The following is a 19709-nucleotide window of genomic DNA, read 5'->3' as shown; positions in this document are numbered from 1 at the left end:
AGGCCAGCTACAGACCCCCCCGCCATAGGCCAGCTACAGACCCCCGTGGGCCGCCATAGGCCAGCTACAGACCCCCCCGCCATAGGCCAGCTACAGACCCCCGTGGGCCGCCATAGGCCAGCTACAGACCCCCGTGGGCCGCCATAGGCCAGCTACAGACCCCCGTGGGCCGCCGTGGGCCAGCTACAGACCCCCGTGGGCCGCCATAGGCCAGCTACAGACCCCCGTGGGCCGCCATAAGCCAGCTACAGACCCCCCCGCCATAGGCCAGCTACAGACCCCCCCGCCATAGGCCAGCTACAGGCCCCTGTGGGCCGCCATAGGCCAGCTACAGACCCCCCCGCCATAGGCCAGCTACAGACCCCCGTGGGCCGCCATAGGCCAGCTACAGATCCCCGTGGGCCGCCGTGGGCCAGCTACAGACCCCCGTGGGCCGCCATAGGCCAGCTACAGGCCCCCGTGGGCCGCCATAGGCCAGCTACAGACCCCCCCGCCATAGGCCAGCTACAGACCCCCGTGGGCCGCCATAGGCCAGCTACAGACCCCCGTGGGCCGCCATAGGCCAGCTACAGACCCCCGTGGGCCGCCATAGGCCAGCTACAGACCCCCGTGGGCCGCCATAGGCCAGCTACAGACCCCCGTGGGCCGCCATAGGCCAGCTACAGGCCCCCGTGGGCCGCCATAAGCCAGCTACAGACCCCCGTGGGCCGCCATAGGCCAGCTACAGACCCCCCCGCCATAGGCCAGCTACAGACCCCCGTGGGCCGCCATAGGCCAGCTACAGACCCCCGTGGGCCGCTGTGGGCCAGCTACAGACCCCCGTGGGCCGCCATAAGCCAGCTACAGACCCCCCCGCCATAGGCCAGCTACAGACCCCCGTGGGCCGCCATAGGCCAGCTACAGGCCCCTGTGGGCCGCCATAGGCCAGCTACAGACCCCCCCGCCATAGGCCAGCTACAGACCCCCGTGGGCCGCCATAGGCCAGCTACAGGCCCCTGTGGGCCGCCATAGGCCAGCTACAGACCCCCCCGCCATAGGCCAGCTACAGGCCCCCGTGGGCCGCCATAAGCCAGCTACAGACCCCCCCGCCATAGGCCAGCTACAGACCCCCGTGGGCCGCCATAGGCCAGCTACAGACCCCCGTGGGCCGCCATAGGCCAGCTACAGACCCCCCCGCCATAGGCCAGCTACAGACCCCCGTGGGCCGCCATAGGCCAGCTACAGACCCCCCCGCCATAGGCCAGCTACAGGCCCCTGTGGGCCGCCATAGGCCAGCTACAGACCCCCCCGCCATAGGCCAGCTACAGATCCCCGTGGGCCGCCGTGGGCCAGCTACAGACCCCCGTGGGCCGCCATAGGCCAGCTACAGACCCCCGTGGGCCGCCATAGGCCAGCTACAGACCCCCCCGCCATAGGCCAGCTACAGGCCCCTGTGGGCCGCCATAGGCCAGCTACAGACCCCCCCGCCATAGGCCAGCTACAGATCCCCGTGGGCCGCCGTGGGCCAGCTACAGACCCCCGTGGGCCGCCATAGGCCAGCTACAGACCCCCGTGGGCCGCCATAGGCCAGCTACAGACCCCCGTGGGCCGCCATAAGCCAGCTACAGACCCCCGTGGGCCGCCATAGGCCAGCTACAGACCCCCCCGCCATAGGCCAGCTACAGGCCCCCGTGGGCCGCCATAGGCCAGCTACAGACCCCCGTGGGCCGCCATAGGCCAGCTACAGACCCCCGTGGGCCGCCATAGGCCAGCTACAGACCCCCGTGGGCCGCCATAGGCCAGCTACAGACCCCCGTGGGCCGCCATAGGCCAGCTACAGACCCCCGTGGGCCCCCATAGGCCAGCTACAGACCCCCGTGGGCCGCCATAGGCCAGCTACAGACCCCCGTGGGCCGCCATAGGCCAGCTACAGACCCCCGTGGGCCGCCATAGGCCAGCTACAGACCCCCCCGCCATAGGCCAGCTACAGACCCCCCCTACAGACCCCCCCGCCATAGGCCAGCTACAGGCCCCCGTGGGCCGCCATAGGCCAGCTACAGACCCCCGTGGGCCGCCATAGGCCAGCTACAGACCCCCGTGGGCCGCCATAGGCCAGCTACAGACCCCCGTGGGCCGCCATAGGCCAGCTACAGACCCCCGTGGGCCGCCATAGGCCAGCTACAGACCCCCGTGGGCCGCCATAGGCCAGCTACAGACCCCCGTGGGCCGCCATAGGCCAGCTACAGGCCCCCGTGGGCCGCCATAGGCCAGCTACAGGCCCCCGTGGGCCGCCATAGGCCAGCTACAGACCCCCGTGGGCCGCCATAGGCCAGCTACAGACCCCCGTGGGCCGCCATAGGCCAGCTACAGGCCCCCGTGGGCCGCCATAGGCCAGCTACAGACCCCCGTGGGCCGCCATAGGCCAGCTACAGACCCCCGTGGGCCCCCATAGGCCAGCTACAGGCCCCCGTGGGCCGCCATAGGCCAGCTACAGACCTCCGTGGGCCGCCATAGGCCAGCTACAGCCCCCCCCCCGCCATAGGCCAGCTACAGACCCCCCCGCCATAGGCCAGCTACAGACCCCCCCGCCATAGGCCAGCTACAGACCCCCGTGGGCCGCCATAGGCCAGCTACAGACCCCCGTGGGCCGCCATAGGCCAGCTACAGCCCCCCCCCGCCATAGGCCAGCTACAGACCCCCCCGCCATAGGCCAGCTACAGGCCCCCGTGGGCCCCCATAGGCCAGCTACAGACCCCCGTGGGCCCCCATAGGCGGAAACTGAATTCCCGAAAATTAAAATGGAAAAAACGGAATTTGGGAAAAAATAAAACGGAATTTGAGAAAAAATAAAACGGATTTTATAGGGCCCTAGTTATGTGGCCACACCTGTGCAGGAGTCCCGGGATTCGCAGGGTGCCGACAGAAACGAGGGAAGCGATCTTCATGTTGTGCTCCTAGCCCTTGCCAGTGCCTTGGGTTCAGTTCCCCACAGTCTCCTTTGGACAGCACTCAACGACTTCAGCGCTCCAGAGGCGTTCACAGCCCTTGTAAAGCCTGTCTTCATGATAAACAGCGGTGCCTAATGAATGCTGGGTACACCACAGCATGGCAACGATAGGAAAGAGGTATTACGGCGGGTTCTGGCCATGGCACTGGAAGTGATCACCTGAGCCTCTCGTGGGTTGAGGAGAGAAGATCAAGCCCGGGTTCAACAAGTTCCAGCATTCCGCTTATGCGTCATCAATCTACGTCATCAATCTACGCCTTTGTTATTGCAAGAGGAAAAAAAAACATATTGTAGCTTTAAAGTTTGTCCTGATAAAAAGTGCCGTCTCATTAAAGATTGGGCAGTCCAAAAGGACTGGAATATGGAATAGATAAAAGGAATATGTTTTATAGATAAGTTGGTACACTCTCCCAGTTTAAATCAATATTAAAGACACTTCTCTGCCCTTATACTCCAGTTATATCAGATCAAACGCACATGAGTATATATTCACTAATGTCGTGAACTTCAGATGAACTCTGAGTCGACACGCACTAGGGCTGAAACGATTCATCGAGTTACTCGATTAACTCCATTACAAAAATTCCTCGAGGCAAAAACTCTGCCTCGAAGCCTCGTTAAATTCCTATGACGCGCACTATACGCGCAGGGATCTGATTCACACGGACGGACCGTTGTTCAGTGTTCAGGAAGCACACCATAGCGCGTGATACATTTTGAATTTAGTTGGCGCGATGGCGGAGACGGAGAGTAAAGATGTCCATAAACGGCAGAGAATGTCTAAAGTTTGCTGTTTCACCAAGCGTCGCTGAAACCAGGTAACGTAGCCTAAGCCTATTGATGTTCGCTGATTTTAATCCCATACTGTATTTGTAGCGATGTCGTGATGCGGTTTGACTAGAGGTTTAGCTTTTATGTTTTTAAGTAGTAAACGTATTCACGTTAAATTGCAAGAGAGTATAGCCTAAAAAAAAGAACCCCTTCACACACACACACACACACACACACACACACACACACATACAGCATGCACCCTCGTCTCTCTCACGCGCCAGTCAGACCGATTGCAGCAATGCATCACATATGCTTAAACTTTTATGTAGCCACGCAACAATAATTTCAGCATGCATTCACTGTAGTAGACATGTGCCGGTATTCGGTAATGCGATAAATTGCGGTAATGAATATGCACGATATTGTTATCGCGGGCACTTCAAAATACCGTGACAAATAATAGATCAGAATTTATATTTATAGAACGCGCATTAGCTTATTTTCCATCAACCGCTTAAACAAACACTGCGTATAAGCTGCGTGAAACACGTGCGCGCTCTGATGTAAACAATCCCCACATGTAGAAGCACTGTGTGCATGCGGCGCCGTGCGCACTCTAGTCCAGTGGTTCCCAAAGTGGGTGCCGTGACAACTGGCTAGGGGTGCCGCAGAATCTCAGCTTTATTTTCCAATTTAAACAGCCTAAAATATCTATCGTACCATATAATAACCTTTTACAGCCAAGGTTATAATCGTTAACGAAAACGAACGAAAAAACGAAAACTAGGTGGGAAAAAAGGCTATTTAAAACACGCAGCGTATTCGTTCAGCTGCATTTCCTTTCCCTGCTCTCCCTCCGTCTCTGTCACTCATGTGTCTCTCACATGCGCGCGCGCGCACACACACACACACACACACACACACACACACACACACACACACACACACAGCCCCTCCCCTCCGCGTGCACACCGCGTCTGTGTTCGTTCGACATTGAAAGCAAGTTCGCGGAAGGTTGGTATCTCTATCTCGTGAACACCTTTACACAATCACACATTAAAAAGTGGTATAAAAATATTTTAAATTCTGAATATAATTTTGTCAGTGTGTTAATGTCGACCCGAGAAGCGATTGCGCCTTCTTTAGAAAGTTAACTAGTCGCAAGTTTGAGGAAAAATGCACTTTTTGGTTGTGGTTGTCGATGTCAAAACACTATATAAGCTGTGATTCAAATATTAAATAATGTTATGTCATTATGTCTTTTTGAATCTTGCCCCTGACAAATAGCCCAAATTACAAAAAAAAAAAGACTAAAACTAACACTAAAACTAATAAAAACTAAACGAAAACTAAGCATTTTCAAAAAATAAAAACTAAACTAAACTAGCAAACCCACTTTAAAAACTAATTAAAACTAAACTGAATTTGAAAACAAAAAGTCAAAACAAAATAAAAATAAAAACTAATGAAAAATGCAAAACTATAATAGGCTAACCCTGTTTACAGCATATTTTAAAATCATATCAAAACACCAACATATGCAAAAATATTTGGAGTTGTTTATTATTATTTAAAGAGTTAAGTATCTTTAAATCTTTTTTGTTCCAATGATTCTCACATACAGTAGCCTAATTGGTTAAAATCAGTCTGTTGACGTGTGTCCAGTTATTAATGGACTGATGATTCATCTGAAGGGGTTGTTTCGCCTCATATTATGTCTGTTGTGATGCATTCATAATAAATTCATGCTGCTGTTTATGCTTCATTTGTTGTTTGCTCATTTGGATATAATTGTATATATGTATGTACATATGTTCGTTTAGTTTAATTGGGTTAGGGTGCCGTGGAAAAAAAACACTACAAAGGGGTGCCATGCTTTCAAAAAGTTTGGGAACCACTGCGTAAACAATCCCCACATGGAGAAGAAGCATGGCGTAAGGAGGAACGCTGCCGACGATTTATCCCCCTTCTAAAAGCAGGGCTGCCAACTCTACGCATTCAGCACGAGACTCACGCAATTTACACTTCTCACACGCTCTCGCGCCACACATCCATTTTCTCACGCAGAGAAAAATCACGGAGCAAAGACACTGACATCGACAGACTAGACAGAGCAGGTTACTTATGATATGAAACAAATTCTCAGCTCTCATGTTCTGTCCATTTTATTACGAAATTCAGACAATAAATACCATTTTGGCGCTTGTAAATGTGACGTGACAGATCGCTGTAGCGCCCCAGTTCAAGTAAACCGATCATATGTTACTTTTTATTTAAAGATACAGTACAACTTACCGAAAGGTATTTATGCCTCATACATAATATCGATCAATCAGTGTTTTTCAGCCACGGAAAGAGGTCAATAAAAGAGCGGGAGAACAATTATGTCACAGAACGTTACATTTACCTCAGGAAAGCCATTTCATGACCAGCACGTTAGTTGACTAGAAAAAATAGCTATAGAGAGTATTTTGCTAAATATGTGCACTATATTACATTTGTATTATATTTTTACTTGTGTCATAATTGTTATTGTAATGAAAACCAAATTATATTTAATTAGTTAATTTTTAACCTTTAATAACACCAGCTGACAGGGCTCTCTGTATGTTTACAGCATTATGTAAGATATATTTTTTCTTGAGAAAAAGTAACATGTAGTCTATCTACTGTAGCCTAGCTAATCTTTATCCAAAGAGTCAATACTGAATCAAGATTGAAATCAAATCCCAAGAATTGAATTGAAATCGTGAAAATTGTGTAAAATTCTGTTTAGTTACCAAATGTTTTGACAATCACAATTACACCTATTGTGATGCAAGTTTTTTTTTTTTTTACATCCCCCCCCCCCAATCCATCCATCCGCTTCTCTTGAGCAATTAAAATATCGTGACAATACCGTGATAATACCGTGATAAAAGCTCAATCAATTAATCGCAGCATGAAAATTTGATACCGGCACATGCCTACTCTGTATACACCGGGACGTGATGGAGGAACAGATATTGTATTGCAGACTTTGCAAGCCTAAGTGAAAAACAAAATGCTGTTCTTTTTCTATTTAACAAAATGCATATTTGCAATAAAACATTCCCCTTTTCAAAGCTACACTCTGTGTAGGTGTCTCCAGCGCATGCAATTTGAAGCATCCGTTAGATTTCTCGATCTGTTGAAAATGAATGTATGTATTTCTGCCGTACCAAACTGCAATGAAGATACATGTTTTACAGTAAGTTGACTTAACTGTAGTGTTATATAATTGTTGGCACTGGCACTTATAAACACTAAATGGGTAAAAATTGCAATAAATAGGGCTTAGTTTTGGAGCCAAATGTTGGAGTTGGAATAAATACCTGTTTTTTTTTTTTTTTGAGAAATAAAAGCTGATCATTTTACAGCCACATCATTTCCGTTATGCATTATTTGTTTTGGTTGTTTAAAAACACAAACAATTTTTATCCGATTACTCGATTACTCGATTGATTAAGTGCTAGATTAATTGATTAGAAAAAGAATCGACAGCTGCAGCCCTACACGCACCAGTGCCAGTGTCTATATTTTGTAATCATTATGATCACAACTTGTAATAACTGCTTTAACGAGCTCTTTGCTTCTGCCTAAATGAATACATGATGTCAGCACATGATGCGCATCATCTCTGACATCACTCGCACACACAGCGGGCGAGGAGACGAGCGCCACTGCCCTTTCATGCCGACCTGAAAAGGATTAAAGGTAAAAGCCTGTTCCGACTGTGTTGGCGAGGGCGAGGCACAGGTTAGATAGTCCTGAGGTGTTTGCATCATGTGACGTCACGACTCACCTCCTCTCCGACGAGACACTGGGGCTGATGAGCGGTGTTAGTCCAGCCGACGCTCGAGCTCGGCTCCAGGACAGCAGGACGGATCTGTCTGTTGTATAATCTGGCCTGTGAACACACACACACACACTCAGTGCTGAAGCACACACACCTGCTGATACACACACGTTCTCAGGATCACACACACCTGCTCTGCGGACACTGGCGTCCGCCTCACGCCGTTGGACATCTTCCTGGACCAGATCACCTGATCGATCATCTTCAGGCCGCTCTGCCTCTGCTCACTGCTGTCTGCAGACTGACACACACACACACACACACACACACTCATCACTCACCGCTGCACTCCTCAGCCGTACACTCATCATCTGAGCATGCTAACGCTAGCGTACGCTGAGTCCGTGGCGCAGCAGGCTGGGGTCCTCGCGGCGGGGCTGTCCGGGCTGCCGGTGTCTGCGCGCGATCACGTGTGGGACGCTGACGGGCAGGGTGTCCGTGGCCCGACCCATGCGCAGGGTCCTCGAGCCGGGGTGGATCACCACCAGGAAGTTCGCCTGGATTTGCTGAACATATCAAACATATTCTCCGTTTTAAAGTCACCATGAAATCAAAATAGACAATTCTTCAAAAAAAAAAAAAATGTCTTCAATAAATGGTGTAAAGATTGGAAGAGGGAGATGAACTATTCTGATTAGAGATCGCGAGGCACATGAATTTAAACAATACTGCAATATTCCATAAAATAATAAAAATTGCCCATTTAGATATTATGAAAACTTTAACACCTAAACTCTGATTAATTAGTCAATATTTCCTTTATTACAGTGTATTTCAGAATTTTTTATGTAATTTTTGACTTCAGATTTCGATAAGCAAACAAAACATGTGAATTAGGAGATTTATGGCCGTTAAATCGACATGAAAAACATCTCAGTTAGTAAATATATGTAAATAGAATAATCTTTACTAATATTAAATGAATAGTTAGTAAAATCAAAATTATTATTACCATGTTTATTCTTACTTTTGACATCTTGACTTTTATTCATTCACAGGATATGAATTTGTGATATCAGCAATTACATTTTCACTAGTTAAAATGATCATTCTTGATATTAGGATTTAGATCTCTACTTGAAAAAATTTTAATAGGCTAATTGATATCAACAGTGAAGTCATCACTCGCAGAAATACGAATTCTTGACATCATCAACAAATTAATTTTCACAAGTAAAAACTATAATTCTTGATGGCTGTAATTATATTTTCACTAAATGTCACCATACGCTTCCATTCTAATTCAACTGGTGATATCAGAAACACAGTTAACAATCATACTTTATTATATCAATAATGACTCAGTTACTAGTGCAAATGCCTGTTCTTGATATCAACAACTGAGTTGTGCTAGTACATTTTTATATCAATAATTAGATTTTCACTCGTGACGATGTTAATTTCTGATCTCATGAATGTGATTGTTACCGGTAAGAAACAGTTCCAGAAATGACAGATGTAACTTGTTGAAATATATTTACAGATATCAAGAATTAACTTTTCAACTAGTGACAATTGAGTTCTTGATATCAAGAATTTATATTTGCACTAGTAACTATTATTATTAATTAATTAAAGTAATTATTGATATAAGAAAGTCTGATTGTTACTAGTAAGAATTGTATTTCTGATATGTAAAACTGGAATTATCAAGCAAGAATATCAACAATTGAAATTGAATGGAAGCATATGGTGATTTAGATATCAAGAATTATCGTTTTTACTAGATGAAATTTAAATACCAAAGTTTCGTATTTCTTCGAGTGATGACGTGATTGTTAATATCAGGAATTAACATTTTTACTAGAGTAAATCTAATTCCTAACATCAAGAAATAGCCTTTTAACTAGTGAAAATAACATTAGATTTCAAGAATTATCATTTTAAATAGTGAAAATGGATTTGTTGATGATATCAAGAACAAATAAACAGAATAGAAGTCAAAACGGCTTGCCATAATAGGCAGTTCATTAGCTATGACTGACATTATTAGTGTTTTGATCACTCTGATTAATGAAGTATGTGTTTATCTCCCTCTGATTAATGAAGTGTGTGTTTATCTCCCTCTGATTAATGAAGTGTGTGTTTATCTCCCTCAGATTAATGAAGTGTGTGTTTATCTCCCTCAGATTAGTCAGTGTTGTGATCAGGCGTCATGTGTGTAACCGTCGGTAATGTTACGTCACCTCCTGCGCGGGCTCCGGGACCGTGGCGGGAACGATCGGTCTCTTCACTCCGCGCTGCTCCTTCTCTCGGTCTCTGCCGTTCTCCACATCTCTGTCTGTTTGAGTCATGGTCGCCACTATTAACTGCACATTTATCAACACACTGCTGATGAACGAGTGTGTTCAAACAAATCACTTCTTCTTCTTCTTCTGTTCAGTTGAGCGGCGGTTGGCATTCCCGCCATCTGCTGGGCTGGAGAGGAGCGCGCGCTTATTCCGTCACTTCCGGGATGTACCCGCCGCCTGTCCCACTCATCCCACTGTCCACAACTATAGTTTTTAATTTTTTTAATTTGACCATGCCCAAACCCAACTGTGCACCAAGTGATGGAAAAACCGAGGCTTTCTGAAGCATTTGAGGCTTTCATTAAATTGTGCCGAAAAAAGGTCCATTACTCTTTTAACACAGTGCGCATTAGCGACACCTGGTGGTCACACTTGTTTTCTCCACCATATAACAAATCACAGCAGTGAAGATAAAGCACGTTTCCAAACAAAGTTTCGGTAGTCCATACAAGTTATTATTATTATTTTTTATTTTATTATTATGCTTCAACAACACAAACAAATAAGGTACAATATCAAATCTCTGAATATAACCGCTATTGTTCAGCCGGAAGTCCATACAAGTGTGGGATCGATCAATACAGTACTTGTATGATTTATGAACTAATACTAATTGAGAGTGAGGAGTTGTCGTCATGGTACAGAGCCAGAGCCGGATTAACGCAAAGGCAAACTAGGCACGTGCCTAGGGCCCGATTGGCGGGATGGGGCCCAGACAGAGGGACAAAAAAAAAAAAAAAAAAATTTGTTCAAATGTCCTATCTACAATTTATTTCAAAATGTATTAATTAACTAAAAATAGTGACGATGTTTATCTTAACCATAGACTGTTACATTACGTCACATTAACGCCAGCCCATGACTGTATAGAGGCGCCAGCCAGTTAAGTCCGAGGGGACGTCAGCGGCGGTCAACGAACGCATCCATCAGGTGCTGCGAGTGCGAAGCAAAAGCCTAAATAGGCACGCAAAGAAGCACAGCTCGTAATGCAGGTCATCGATTTTGGAGTGATTGCAATGTATTTTAAATATAAACGTGTGGGCTACTGTAGATCAGCGTCATTTCTGGAAAAATCATTCACCGCTTTGTTAGTCTACGAGTTTAAAAGAGCGCGAGCGTCATTAACGTGCCCAGACGCGACGCTTTGAATTTGCGCGTACAATGAATAACATCGCGTTGGGAGCTGACTAGTAAAAAAGCTACAAAAGGAAAAGACAAGACGTTTGTATTCAAAGTTAAAAAACCAACACACTGCAACCAGGGCCGGTTCTAGACATTAGGAGGCCCTAGGCAAAATTCATGTTGGAGGCCCCCCACCCCCAATAAAAAACACTTGAAACAAATATGATTCCTAACCTTTTTATTTATACAACATTTAATTTTAAATTTAGTATATTTTTACTTACACAGTACATAAGTTTGGACAAATTACTATTTTTAATGTTTTTGAAAGAAGTCTCTTATGCTCATCAAGCCTGGATTTATTTGATCAAAAATACAGAAAAATAATATAGTGAAATATTATTACAATTTAAAATAATGGTTTTCTATTTTACTATACTTTAAAATATATTTCTGTGATGCAAAGCTGAATTTAGTGTCACGTGATCCTTCAGAAAACTTTATAATATTCTGATTTATTATCAAATATTAGAAATGGTGCTTAATATTTATTTTATAACATGTGATACTTTTTTTCAGGATTTTTTGATTATTAAAAAGTTGTTTTAAAAAAGTCTTCACTATCACTTTTATATATTTAACACATCCTCGCTGAATATTCCTGTTTTTTTTTCTGTATTTTTGATCAAATAAATGCAGGCTTGCAGAGCATAATAAGAAACTTCTTTCAAAAACACTTTTTACTGGTAGCCTACTACATCAAACTTTATCTAAGGTAATCTCTTTTTTGTTTAATGAAGATGTTATTGTTCTTGTTGTTATTTTGCTGTTTTATTCAGTTTATTCACAGTTCCAGAATACCACTTCAGTAGATGAACATGAACGTGCTTTTATAATTGTTTTCATAGCTGCGTTATGGGCAGGATTTTTCCCTCCCATTTAATCAATATTGACTGCAGATATTGTCATATTATTAATATCAGTAATATGATATTATGTATTGCATTGCTACCTTAAATATGCTATACACAAATCAAGTGGAAGAGAAAGATACGATCGCTACTGAGCAGGAAAAAAATTCTAAACTAATATTCGTATAGGCTATGATGTCAGGGTATTATCTAATCATCAGCATCAGAATATAGAAGATAGACCCATAGATATGAGATCCTTTATTTGAAACATTTAAAAGTGTTGCGAGCCCCTCCCCTATCACGGTATCTCGCGGGATCCTCACCCTCTCCGCCATGTTGGCAGGATTCCGGCGGCAAAACATGATTGTTTACTCGGAAGGTTCTACCATGTTTTACCATGCCTGGAAGTCACTGCTGCGGTAAAAACTGCTCCAGTGTTTGTCACAAGAAGCCAAGCGCCAGCATTAGGCGTTTCTCAATAGCAAGTACGCAAAGTTCGGACTTGCCAAGTCCAGCTCAGGAGAATGACTCCCGAGGACGCGAGTCCAGTTATTCTGCAAATGGAGGAACAGCTCATTTGCTCCATATAGAGCTATAAGGCCATCTAGAGTCATAAAATATCATCTTATATTATTATATTTCCACAAGAGGTCGGCAAAGACTCCCAATGTAAGATATTTACAGCTGAATTAAAAGGGTTATGCATGAAATTGTGCGTTATTTTGAATTTAAGTTGAAAGAATGTGAGGAACGTGCTTAAATTACTATTTATTTATAATTTATTGATCAAATCTAGTAATTTAATGGTAAATAAAATAAAAAATAACAAAAAAATCTCCAAAAACATTGCATTAAAAAATAGAAAAAATATTATCAAAATGAAATAAAATAAGATTTCTGGGAAAAAAAGAAGCATAATTTTTGATGTGTTACGGGACGCCAGGGAAAGACGCGTTACGGGACGCCAGGGAAAGATGTGTTACGGGACGAGAGGGAAAGATGTGTTACGGGACGAGAGGGAAAGACGCGTTACGGGACGAGAGGGAAAGACGCGTTACGGGACGAGAGGGAAAGACGCGTTACGGGACGAGAGGGAAAGACGTGTTACGGGACGAGAGGGAAAGATGCGTTACGGGACGAGAGGGAAAGATGTGTTACGGGACGCCAGGGAAAGACGTGTTACGGGACGAGAGGGAAAGATGCGTTACGGGACGAGAGGGAAAGACGCGTTACGGGACGCCAGGGAAAGATGCGTTACGGGACGAGAGGGAAAGACAGGGAAAGACGCGTTACGGGACGAGAGGGAAAGACGCGTTACGGGACGAGAGGGAAAGACGCGTTACGGGACGAGAGGGAAAGACGCGTTACGGGACGAGAGGGAAAGACGCGTTACGGGACGAGAGGGAAAGACGCGTTACGGGACGAGAGGGAAAGACGCGTTACGGGACGAGAGGGAAAGACGCGTTACGGGACGAGAGGGAAAGACGTGTTACGGGACGAGAGGGAAAGATGCGTTACGGGACGAGAGGGAAAGACGTGTTACGGGACGAGAGGGAAAGATGCGTTACGGGACGAGAGGGAAAGACGCGTTACGGGACGCCAGGGAAAGATGCGTTACGGGACGAGAGGGAAAGACGTGTTACGGGACGAGAGGGAAAGACGTGTTACGGGACGCCAGGGAAAGACACGTTACGGGACGCCAGGGAAAGACGTGTTACGGGACGCCAGGGAAAGACGTGTTACGGGACGAGAGGGAAAGACGCGTTACGGGACGAGAGGGAAAGATGTGTTACGGGACGCCAGGGAAAGACGTGTTACGGGACGAGAGGGAAAGACGTGTTACGGGACGAGAGGGAAAGACGCGTTACGGGACGAGAGGGAAAGATGCGTTACGGGACGAGAGGGAAAGATGTGTTACGGGACGCCAGGGAAAGACGTGTTACGGGACGAGAGGGAAAGACGTGTTACGGGACGAGAGGGAAAGACGTGTTACGGGACGAGAGGGAAAGACGTGTTACGGGACGAGAGGGAAAGACGCGTTACGGGACGAGAGGGAAAGACGCGTTACGGGACGAGAGGGAAAGACGCGTTACGGGACGAGAGGGAAAGACGTGTTACGGGACGAGAGGGAAAGATGCGTTACGGGACGAGAGGGAAAGACGTGTTACGGGACGAGAGGGAAAGATGCGTTACGGGACGAGAGGGAAAGACGCGTTACGGGACGCCAGGGAAAGATGCGTTACGGGACGAGAGGGAAAGACGTGTTACGGGACGAGAGGGAAAGACGTGTTACGGGACGCCAGGGAAAGACACGTTACGGGACGCCAGGGAAAGACGTGTTACGGGACGCCAGGGAAAGACGTGTTACGGGACGAGAGGGAAAGACGCGTTACGGGACGAGAGGGAAAGATGTGTTACGGGACGCCAGGGAAAGACGTGTTACGGGACGAGAGGGAAAGACGTGTTACGGGACGAGAGGGAAAGACGCGTTACGGGACGAGAGGGAAAGATGCGTTACGGGACGAGAGGGAAAGATGTGTTACGGGACGCCAGGGAAAGACGTGTTACGGGACGAGAGGGAAAGACGTGTTACGGGACGAGAGGGAAAGACGCGTTACGGGACGAGAGGGAAAGACGCGTTACGGGACGAGAGGGAAAGACGTGTTACGGGACGAGAGGGAAAGATGCGTTACGGGACGAGAGGGAAAGATGTGTTACGGGACGAGAGGGAAAGACGTGTTACGGGACGCCAGGGAAAGACGCGTTACGGGACGAGAGGGAAAGACGTGTTACGGGACGCCAGGGAAAGATGCGTTACGGGACGAGAGGGAAAGACGTGTTACGGGACGAGAGGGAAAGACGTGTTACGGGACGCCAGGGAAAGACGCGTTACGGGACGCCAGGGAAAGATGCGTTACGGGACGAGAGGGAAAGACATGTTACGGGACGCCAGGGAAAGACGTGTTACGGGACGAGAGGGAAAGATGTGTTACGGGACGAGAGGGAAAGATGTGTTACGGGACGCCAGGGAAAGATGTGTTACGGGACGAGAGGGAAAGACGTGTTACGGGACGCCAGGGAAAGATGTGTTACGGGACGAGAGGGAAAGATGTGTTACGGGACGCGAGGGAAAGGCGTGTTACGGGACGCCAGGGAAAGATGTGTTACGGGACGAGAGGGAAAGATGTGTTACGGGACGCCAGGGAAAGACGTGTTACGGGACGAGAGGGAAAGATGTGTTACGGGACGAGAGGGAAAGATGTGTTACGGGACGCGAGGGAAAGACGCGTTACGGGACGAGAGGGAAAGACGCGTTACGGGACGCGAGGGAAAGACGTGTTACGGGACGAGAGGGAAAGACGCGTTACGGGACGCCAGGGAAAGATGCGTTACGGGACGAGAGGGAAAGACGTGTTACGGGACGAGAGGGAAAGACGTGTTACGGGACGCCAGGGAAAGACGCGTTACGGGACGCCAGGGAAAGATGCGTTACGGGACGAGAGGGAAAGACGTGTTACGGGACGCCAGGGAAAGACGTGTTACGGGACGAGAGGGAAAGACGTGTTACGGGACGAGAGGGAAAGATGTGTTACGGGACGAGAGGGAAAGATGTGTTACGGGACGAGAGGGAAAGATGTGTTACGGGACGCCAGGGAAATATGTGTTACGGGACGAGAGGGAAAGACGTGTTACGGGACGCCAGGGAAAGATGTGTTACGGGACGAGAGGGAAAGACGTGTTACGGGACGCCAGGGAAAGATGTGTTACGGGACGAGAGGGAAAGATGTGTTACGGGACGCCAGGGAAAGACGTGTTACGGGACGAGAGGGAAAGATGTGTTACGGGACGAGAGGGAAAGATGTGTTACGGGACGAGAGGGAAAGATGTGTTACGGGACGCCAGGGAAAGACGCGTTACGGGACGCCAGGGAAAGATGTGTTACGGGACGAGAGGGAAAGATGTGTTACGGGACGAGAGGGAAAGACGTGTTACGGGACGCCAGGGAAAGACGTGTTACGGGACGAGAGGGAAAGAAGTGTTACGGGACGAGAGGGAAAGATGTGTTACGGGACGCCAGGGAAAGATGTGTTACGGGACGAGAGGGAAAGACGCGTTACGGGACGCGAGGGAAAGACGTGTTACGGGACGAGAGGGAAAGACGCGTTACGGGACGCCAGGGAAAGATGCGTTACGGGACGAGAGGGAAAGACGTGTTACGGGACGAGAGGGAAAGACGTGTTACGGGACGCCAGGGAAAGACGCGTTACGGGACGCCAGGGAAAGATGCGTTACGGGACGAGAGGGAAAGACGTGTTACGGGACGCCAGGGAAAGACGTGTTACGGGACGAGAGGGAAAGATGTGTTACGGGACGAGAGGGAAAGACGTGTTACGGGACGCCAGGGAAAGACGTGTTACGGGACGAGAGGGAAAGATGTGTTACGGGACGAGAGGGAAAGATGTGTTACGGGACGCCAGGGAAAGATGTGTTACGGGACGAGAGGGAAAGACGTGTTACGGGACGCCAGGGAAAGATGTGTTACGGGACGCGAGGGAAAGACGTGTTACGGGACTCCAGGGAAAGATGTGTTACGGGACGAGAGGGAAAGATGTGTTACGGGACGCCAGGGAAAGACGTGTTACGGGACGAGAGGGAAAGATGTGTTACGGGACGAGAGGGAAAGACGTGTTACGGGACGAGAGGGAAAGACGTGTTACGGGACGCCAGGGAAAGATGTGTTACGGGACGAGAGGGAAAGACGTGTTACGGGACGCCAGGGAAAGACGTGTTACGGGATGAGAGGGAAAGATGTGTTACGGGACGAGAGGGAAAGATGTGTTACTGGACGCCAGGGAAAGACGTGTTACGGGACGAGAGGGAAAGATGTGTTACGGGACGCGAGGGAAAGATGTGTTACGGGACGCCAGGGAAAGACGTGTTACGGGACGAGAGGGAAAGATGTGTTACGGGACGAGAGGGAAAGATGTGTTACGGGACGCCAGGGAAAGATGTGTTACGGGACGAGAGGGAAAGACGTGTTACGGGACGAGAGGGAAAGATGTGTTACGGGACGAGAGGGAAAGATGTGTTACGGGACGCCAGGGAAAGACGTGTTACGGGACGAGAGGGAAAGATGTGTTACGGGATGCCAGGGAAAGACGTGTTACGGGACGCCAGGGAAAGACGTGTTACGGGACGAGAGGGAAAGATGCGTTACGGGACGCCAGGGAAAGATGTGTTACGGGACGCCAGGGAAAGATGTGTTACGGGACGAGAGGGAAAGACGTGTTACGGGACGAGAGGGAAAGATGTGTTACGGGACGCCAGGGAAAGATGCGTTACGGGACGAGAGGGAAAGATGCGTTACGGGACGCCAGGGAAAGATGTGTTACGGGACGAGAGGGAAAGATGCGTTACGGGACGCCAGGGAAAGATGTGTTACGGGACGCCAGGGAAAGATGCGTTACGGGACGAGAGGGAAAGATGCGTTACGGGACGCCAGGGAAAGACGTGTTACGGGACGAGAGGGAAAGATGTGTTACGGGACGAGAGGGAAAGATGTGTTACGGGACGCCAGGGAAAGATGCGTTACGGGACGAGAGGGAAAGATGCGTTACGGGACGAGAGGGAAAGACGTGTTACGGGACGAGAGGGAAAGATGTGTTACGGGACGAGAGGGAAAGATGTGTTATGGTTACGGAAGGATGAGCAGAAAATGGATATTTTTTCGTGACTGTAGGGACAAAAAACTAAATCAGTCAAAGGATCCTCACATAACTTATCTTTATTGATGCAAATCGTACATACAATTTCTGCCACTACATACATCTTGTAAGACATTACTTAAAAAACTGTGTGCGAGAGTCAGTGTGTGTGTGTGTATGTGAGAGTCAGTGTGTGTGTGTGTGTGTGTGTGTGTGTGTGTGTGTGTGTGTATGTGAGAGTCCGTGTGTGTGTGTGTGTGTTTGAGTCAGTGTGTGTGAGAGTCAGTGTGTGTGTGAGTGTGTTTGAGTCAGTGTGTGTTTGTTGTGTGTGTGTGTGTGTGAGAGAGAGTGTCAGTGTATGTGTGTGTGTGTGTGTGTGTGTGTGTGTGTGTGGCCGCCATCATCAGCCGCTCCGGCCCCTCAGTGAGGTATTCCCGGAGTGACGTCATGAGTCTGCGTTTGCAGCGTCAGCCGAGGGAAGAGGAGTGTGTGACGAACATCAGCTTTACAGGAGCATCAGTGTGTCACGGTCCTCAGCGCCTGCAACAGCGTGCAGGCGTTTACCTGCACACACACACACACACACACACACACACACACACAAATCTTCAGTCATTATTCAGCATTAACACGGTTAAAGGGTACATAACATGCACAGTTTCACCTAATCACATGTTAATCTTGAGTACCTATAGAGTAGTAGTGCATCCTTATTATCTCCAAAAAGTGTTTAGTTTCATTATAATTTTAAAAGAAAATACAGCTTTCCGATTCTCTCCGGGAAAAGCCGAGGTCCTGGAGGCGGAGCTATAGAGTCAAGCGGTAGCGTTGATTTCCAGCAAAAGACAGAAATCTGATCCAGTTGTACTTACATGACTGGGGTCTTTTATCACTGGGACCGCTCCACGTTTTAATAGCAAACGATTTGCAAATCCAGCGTCGAGGCCTTGTTAATAAAACATTCGTCACTCAAATGACCAGAACACATAACCGCACTTCCTACACTCCGTTGCTGCCCCGGAAAAACAAACGGCATCCACTGTTCCTGTAACACTGGGTTCTTTGGAAAACTGAACACGGTAAGCTTTCCCTCACATCCAAAAACACACTTTTTTGGAGACATTCTTGAACAAATCCTATGCAGCGCTGCCGATGATTTCCTGTTGAAGCGCGTTGATGTGCGCGGTCTCGCTCTCCTCTAGTCGACGTGTGCGCGGGCGCGCTTTTCCGAGAGAAATGCTCATATAAGGAGTTCCACTCTGATCTACGTCATTAGATCCACGATCGAAAAAAAACCAGCCGAAACTTGCACCAACCCGGAAGTAAGATTTTCAGCACAGAAATTCTCCGTTATTCGTCCAAAATATTTTTTTTAAACTTTGCCCATGTTTAGCATGAGAATCCATCTCTTTAACAGTGTAAACAACTCTGAATACATGAAACACCATTGTACCCCCCCTTTAAACTAAGAAACAAAGATACAATCATTTGTCAGAAGACTCTTATCCAGCTTTTAATGTAGTTTATGTGTCTATGTGGTGTTTTTAATCTGCTTTAAGACAAAGCATGTGTAAATTCATAAGTCGACAGCATTGCTGAGTATTTCCTCCTTAAAACTGCAGTGAACCAAAGACAGTCTCAAAAACACACTTTGAAATCGTTGGTGTTTCTGACGTCACAAACTACCTTGTAACCAATCAGATCAACGTGTGATCGTCAACCAGTGGATCTCTGAGCTGAGGGAGTGAGTGGAGGCGGGGCTCATTTGCATATTCATAGAGCCACGCATACTAAATGAGGCGAGGGTGTCGAGTTACATTCAAGATATTTTAAGACATGAAGAAACATTTTTTAAATATGTAATTTTGGTGATCAAAGATGAGTTTTAAGGGATAATATGATAGACTACAGGGGTTTGTAGTCATATTGTGTAGTGCTTGGAGTCGATTGTTTATTAGTGATAATAATGCAATGAAACATGACAAAGTATGTGTCCAGCCTGTCATCCAAAAAAAAATTATGAGCATGCAAAAACAAGAG

At 47.6% G+C, this 19709-nt stretch overlaps 2 protein-coding genes across 2 annotated transcripts in view; both read right to left on the bottom strand.

Annotated features, from left to right (window-relative positions):
• The window catches only part of actr8 (actin related protein 8), a 31585-nt gene extending 21556 nt beyond the window's left edge, over positions 1-10029 (bottom strand). Inside the window, exons 1-4 of the mRNA XM_079896184.1 lie at positions 9824-10029; positions 7973-8143; positions 7768-7878; positions 7584-7688 (exon numbers count right to left, since the gene is read on the bottom strand). Coding sequence (XP_079752310.1) covers positions 7584-7688; positions 7768-7878; positions 7973-8143; positions 9824-9931 — 495 coding nt within the window. The 5' untranslated portion in view covers positions 9932-10029. The remainder of the gene's footprint in view (positions 1-7583; positions 7689-7767; positions 7879-7972; positions 8144-9823) is intronic.
• Positions 10030-17731: 7702 nt separating this feature from the next.
• selenok (selenoprotein K) overlaps positions 17732-19709 on the bottom strand; it is a 3690-nt gene continuing 1712 nt past the window's right edge. Inside the window, exon 5 of the mRNA XM_079897829.1 lies at positions 17732-18233. The gene's annotated coding sequence lies outside the window, so the exon portion shown is untranslated. The remainder of the gene's footprint in view (positions 18234-19709) is intronic.

Source organism: Squalius cephalus (assembly GCF_949319135.1).
Source record: "Squalius cephalus genome assembly, chromosome: 16".
NCBI lineage: Eukaryota > Metazoa > Chordata > Actinopteri > Cypriniformes > Leuciscidae > Squalius > Squalius cephalus.
This window is presented reverse-complemented; position numbering and strand designations above follow the sequence as displayed.